Source organism: Entamoeba nuttalli (genome assembly GCF_000257125.1).
Source record: "Entamoeba nuttalli P19 unplaced genomic scaffold asmbl_4210, whole genome shotgun sequence".
Lineage (NCBI taxonomy): Eukaryota > Evosea > Mastigamoebida > Endamoebidae > Entamoeba > Entamoeba nuttalli.
Window position 1 is genome coordinate 2,283 of NW_008576634.1, and position 5,962 is coordinate 8,244.

The 5,962-nt window shown below is 22.7% G+C and overlaps 4 protein-coding genes across 4 annotated transcripts; 2 read left to right on the forward strand and 2 right to left on the reverse strand.

Annotated features, from left to right (window-relative positions):
• Positions 1-252: 252 nt before the first annotated feature.
• ENU1_097070 (ribosomal protein S14p/S29e protein) lies at positions 253-423 on the forward strand (the record flags this gene model as incomplete). The annotated part of the gene is made up of 1 exon (XM_008859196.1): positions 253-423. One exon carries the CDS (start codon positions 253-255, stop codon positions 421-423), a length of 171 nt encoding a protein of 56 aa, XP_008857418.1.
• Positions 424-762: 339 nt separating this feature from the next.
• Positions 763-1,392, reverse strand: ENU1_097080 (SNARE associated Golgi protein; the record flags this gene model as incomplete). Its single annotated transcript, XM_008859197.1, has 1 exon — positions 763-1,392. One exon carries the CDS (start codon positions 1,390-1,392, stop codon positions 763-765), a length of 630 nt encoding a protein of 209 aa, XP_008857419.1.
• A 121-nt stretch (positions 1,393-1,513) lies between these two features.
• Positions 1,514-3,035, reverse strand: ENU1_097090 (GTPase-activator protein for Ras family GTPase; the record flags this gene model as incomplete). The annotated part of the gene is made up of 3 exons (XM_008859198.1): positions 1,514-2,682; positions 2,733-2,856; positions 2,931-3,035. 3 exons carry the CDS (start codon positions 3,033-3,035, stop codon positions 1,514-1,516), a joined length of 1,398 nt encoding a protein of 465 aa, XP_008857420.1.
• Positions 3,036-3,427: 392 nt separating this feature from the next.
• ENU1_097100 (Rad9 protein) lies at positions 3,428-4,369 on the forward strand (the record flags this gene model as incomplete). The annotated part of the gene is made up of 1 exon (XM_008859199.1): positions 3,428-4,369. The coding sequence occupies one exon, from the start codon at positions 3,428-3,430 to the stop codon at positions 4,367-4,369; it is 942 nt and encodes a 313-aa protein (XP_008857421.1).
• Positions 4,370-5,962: the final 1,593 nt, after the last annotated feature.

Sequence of the window (5,962 nt, forward strand, 5' to 3'; positions counted from 1 at the left end):
GAGAAGGTTTTTTAGAATTTTTTGATCGTTTTTAGGGTTTTAGATTTTATTCAAAAGATAATAATAAAATAATAATATTATTTTATTAAAAAAGAAGATTAATAAGAAAATGAAATAAAGAATGAAATATGAGGGATATTAAAAATAATTAAAAGAAGTATAAACTTGTAAATTTTATAATTAAATAATTAAAAAAATGAAAAGGGTTTTCAAAGAATAAAATGATCTTAATAAAGTGACAATCCACTCAGAATGGGAAGCTACTCTATTTACAACGCTCATCCAAGAAACTATGGAAATGGTTCAAGAACTTGTAGAAAATGTGGAGCCCGTAAAGGTCTTATTAGAAAATATGGACTTGATTTATGCAGAAGATGTTTCAGAGAAAAGGCTGTTGAAATTGGATTCCAAAAACTTGATTAAGTTAAATTAATTGATGCGTTTGATTTAATAGAAAGTAAAAGGTATTTATTTAACTCTTTTTAAATAATAAAAGAAAAAAAGAAGATTTAATAATTATTTTATATTAATTTATTTTTATTTCAAAACTCTTCTTCTTCTTCAATTTCTTTTTCTTCTTCTTTAGTTATGAGACAATCATCTGAAGAAGAAGAATTATTTTGACTTTTCTTAAGTTCATTTATTTTTGATTTTACGTAATAAGTTATTCCAATAATTAAACTTATTGATATTACGGTTGTAATAATCATCATTGTTAAAGCTCCTCCAGACATTCCATCTATTTACATTAAAATTTTCATTTCATTTAAAAAAAAATATAATAACAAAACTTGAAGAAAATACTTCAGTAATATTTGTCATTGAAGCAGAGAAATAAACAACAACAAAATTACATGGAATTAATCCAATCAAAGTCCCAATGGCATATGGTATAAAATCAACAACTGGTGGAAGAATATAATTAATAATAGGAAATGGAAATACTGGTGAAACACGAAGAAGAGTAATAAAGATTAAACCATTTTCTTTTACAATAAGTTGCATTAATTTTAAATTTTCATTTTTATTGATATATTCATTTATTGTTTCTAATACAACAAAACGAGTTATAAAGAAAACAATAATTGCACCAATTGTACATCCTATAGTACTTATTATTGTTCCTAATACAGTTCCAAACATAATTCCAGCAACAATAGTAATTGGTGTTGTAGGAATCATAAAAGGAACAGCAATAATATGTAATATTGTTATAATAATACTTGAAGTAATAATATCTAAATTTTGAATTATTTTAAATATTGACATTAATACTTTTGGAATAGGTGAGTCAGGAAGTAAAGATAATAAAAATACACTTCCAATTATTACTGCAAAACTAATAACAATATATTTCTTGATTTTACTAAGAGTCTCAGTGGATAAAGACATATTTTTTTATAAAGAAGTTCTTTTTATTTTTTTATTTTAGAATTAAAAATAAAAAATAAAAAAATAAAAATAAATTGAAAAAACAAATTCAAGTCAAACAAATATTAATATTGGGTGAAATTTAATTGTCTTTTCTTTCTTTTTTTCCTTTTCTACCCATAACTATTTCATATAATGAAGCTTTTCTTGTCCTCCCTCGTTTTTTAGGAACTTCTTCTTTTACAGATGGTAATAAACATTCAACTTCTTTTTTTGGTTTTTCATTAATTTTTAATTCTGGGAGAACTCTAGTAACCGTTGGTAATCCTTTTTTTTGAAGAATAGAATTTAGTGTATTTAATAATTGTTCGTTTTTAGTTCTTTTATTTTGTAATTGACATTCATAACTTTGATACTCATTTTGAATTTGTTGTAATAATCTACGTTGTTCAATACTTGCTTTAATGTTATGTTCCATTTGTCTATTATAATATAAGCAATATTTATTGATACTTTCAATAACAGAATGGAAAATATGATAATCATCTAATACATAATGTTCAACATTAATAATATTCAATAATTTATCAGATACTCTTGGTGGTAATGAATCAATAACTAACTGTATATTTTCTTTAATCATTTTTATTAATTCTTTATGAAGAGAATTTTGTTTAGAAAGTGTTTGTGGTTGTTCTTCATAAAGATTTTCATTAATTAATTGTTTAATTAATTGTGAAGTTGGATCATTTAATCGTTGTTTAATAGCATAAATATAAGCAAAAGTATTTTCTTTTGTAAGTTGATGAATGCCATTAATTGTTTCTTTTACAAACGAGAATTTATGAATATTTGACAAATAGATATTTTTTTCAATAGAATAACAAATGATAGAAGGGTTATCTAATATAGGTGCAATAGTAATTTGAAAAAGAAGAATAGACATAAACCCATTTGTTACATTATTATAAGGTATTAGTCTATTTATTATTTTTTGCATTAATATGTTGAAATGAGGAGGTAAATATTCAATCTCTTTTAATATATTTTTATTTAATAAATCAATAATTTGAATTAATAAGTCTAATGAATGTTTAAAATTGTCTGTTGTTTGTTTGGTTTCATCTTCATTTGTTTCATTATTTGTTCCTTGAAATACAGAAATATTGAGTGTACTATTAACAATTAAATCTAACACTGGAGTTAATACATGTTTTAAATAATCTATAAGAAATAATTTACTGTATTCATTATAAAAAGTGATAAATAATGATAATCTACTTTGTAATGGAAAATATTTGGTTTCAGGTGCTAAAAGAAAAATAAATACTTTTTCTTTATAATTTCAATAAGTCACAAACGGTTTTCTGTTAACTCTTTTTCAAACATCCATAATAATAATTCTAAAACCTTTCCATGTGCATAATAATACTGTAATATTAAACTAGCATTACTCCCAGATTTACTTACATTACGATAAATTAGCTTAATATATTAGTCTTCATTTATTTATTATTTATTCTAAAATTGAGTCTCAGAAATTAAATACATAAACAAACAGTTTGTGAGAGTGCCTCTAATAAGACATGATTATTAGAAAATAACATTTCATCAAATTCAAGTTTTTCAGTAAACGAATAAGAGGTATCTTCACTAACACTCATCGAAATGTTTTGAAAGTTCAAACAAAGGTATTTCTTCCATTTTTCTTATCTTCTTTCATTATTCTATTATTGGAAAATATTTGAAACGTTTTATTTTGGTGAATGTTTTAAAAATACATTTTAGTATGACTTATCGAATCATATTTTCTCTTGTTAGAAAATATATTTTTTTTTATTTAACTAATTTATTAAAATTGTAAGAAGATAAGATAATATTATCATTTCACTCTAAAATCTGATCATTCATGTCATCTTCAGATTGTTTTCATAGACAAACAAGATGAAACAACACATCTCTTTAATTGTTATAAGACAATAGAAAAATTCTCTCAAAATTTAAATTTGATTAAGAGTATTTTCAACAAAAAACTCAATAATTCATTTCGTATTAAATGGAGGAAGAAACACACACAATCCGTTGCCTTTTATGTAAAGAAATTCAAGATGCTTTTGTTCAATTAGTTAAAACAATTTCAAAAATAAGTCCAGACCTTCGTTGGATTTGGAGAACCAACACCTTCGAAATGAAAGCAACAACTTTGAAATCAACTGCTTTTCTTGAATACCTTTTTAAACCTGTTTCATTCAAGGAATTCAATGGACCATCTGAAGATAATATTATTTTTGTTAATTCTAAACGAGTATTATCTGCATGTACAATGTTTGATAAAGCTGAAAGTGTAGAAATGGTATTACAACAAACCAAGTTGATATTTAACATTGTCATAAATCAAAACACATCCATATCAAGGACCATTCAATTGGATGAGCAAGAAGAAAGTATGGACAGAGAGCCAACTTATCAAAACCATGCCCAGGTTAAAGGATCTGCATTGGTATTTTGTAGTGCATTTAGTTCTTTTCCAAGAGATACAGAATTTATAAGTATTCTTATTAATGAAAATCAAGTAGAATTTCATTCTTATAATAAAACCAAATTAAACGAAAAAAGAATAAACTCTCATGTGATAGCAACAGCAGATAAATTTGAAGGAATCAAATTCCCAACTCCAAATGGAATTGGAGATGTTGCAAAAGTTACAGTCCAATTTAAAGATTATAAACATATTATGAATCTTGCAAAAGTTCTAAGTACATCACCTAACCTTCGTGTAAAAAGTGTTGAGGATGAAGGTTATATTGATTTTAATTATTTTAATTATATTTCTATTAGATTTACTATGGCTGGACTAATAGAAGAAGATGACACTACAACTCAAACAACATCAGGAACAACCACAACAAATACAAATGACCATCAAAGAAGAAGGTATGTTGAAGATGAACCAGTATCTGAAGTTTCCATTAGCAATATTACTAGAAGTATGGTTTAGAAATTAATCAAAGTTAGTATATATTTATTATTACTTTTGTTTCATTTTTCTTATCAGTTAATAAAAATACAATAAAAAAGATTTGATTACAGTTAATGGTTGATTAAACTTGAAAATAAACAATATTATTAAACAATGACTATTTTATACAATAATGATATAATATTTTGATGGATATGATGGTAAATATTTGAAAAAGAAGAATATTTATTTGATAAAATGAAAGCAATCTTCATACTGTATTTGTTTTAACAAGATATCAACACTCTCTTTACACTATATAATATTTTAGTTAACTTTAATAATATACGATTATATTAATTAATACTTAAATGTCAGTACTAATCAAATCTATGATGAATCTATGAGAATTAATGTTTAATTGATTGAGTTAATTTGTTTATCATATCTTAATCAATAATTTAAGTTTTATATTATATTGGTTAATATTTGATTGATAATATTATTTTGTATAAATTAAAGTAACATACATTATCAAAAGAAAAAAAGAAAAAGAATATATGAACATAACAAAATTATAATGATAACAGAAAGAATAAAAGAGAAAAAGAAAGATAAATAATACATAAAAGAAGTAAAAATAACAAATAGATTAAAGTATTAATTATGAAATGGATTTTAAATTTTAATATAACAAAAGAAATATTTAAATAAACCAATTATTAGAAAGAATATTTATGTATTATTGTGAATAAACAGAAAGAATAATGAATAATTCAATAAGTTTGATTGGATAGAAACAATGGCATAACAAAATAATAAAGATTAATGTAATTACTTCATTATTGTTTTTTTTTGTATCTACTTATTTTATCTATTTTTTTTTTCATTATTCTATTTCTTATTTTATTTTATTAACTTCTTCTTTCTTTACCTTTTTATTCTTTTAAGTCTCTTTCTAATATTTATTATTTATTTGTTTTTGAGATTTTTTTTATTTCTTATTTTATATCTTTTTTCTATTCATTTAATTATTTCATCTTTCATTTTAACTATTTCTTATTTAATTAGTGATAAAGAAATAAATAGAATGAAGAAATGATAGAAAATACAATATCAGAAAATTAAAGAAGAATAAAATCAGAAACAAGAAATTCATTAAGTTATAGAAAATGCATAAAATGAAATAGATGTAATTCAATCAATTTACAACACAATGATATTTCCAATTATGAAGAGAGAAATAGGAATTAAATAAAAGAAATAATACTTAAAGAATAAAAGAAAATGAATAATAAATAAGAACATAAAAATAAAATGAATAAATCAGAAAAGAAAGCAAACATCTAAACAAACAAACACACAAAATATTAAGAGAAAAAGTCAAAGAAAAGAATATAAATAGACAAAGTGTGATGTTGGAATAAAGAAATAATCATTGAAATAATTGAAAGTTAAAAAAGAAGTATATTAAGAATAAATAAATGATGAAAAGATATAAAATGGATATAACAAGATATAATGGAGGAGTCATATCTCCATTAACACCAATTCAAAAAGAGATTGAAATAAACGAAATAAAAAGAAGAAATGAAGTAAAAGAAATGATATGAAAGAGAATAAATAATTCAA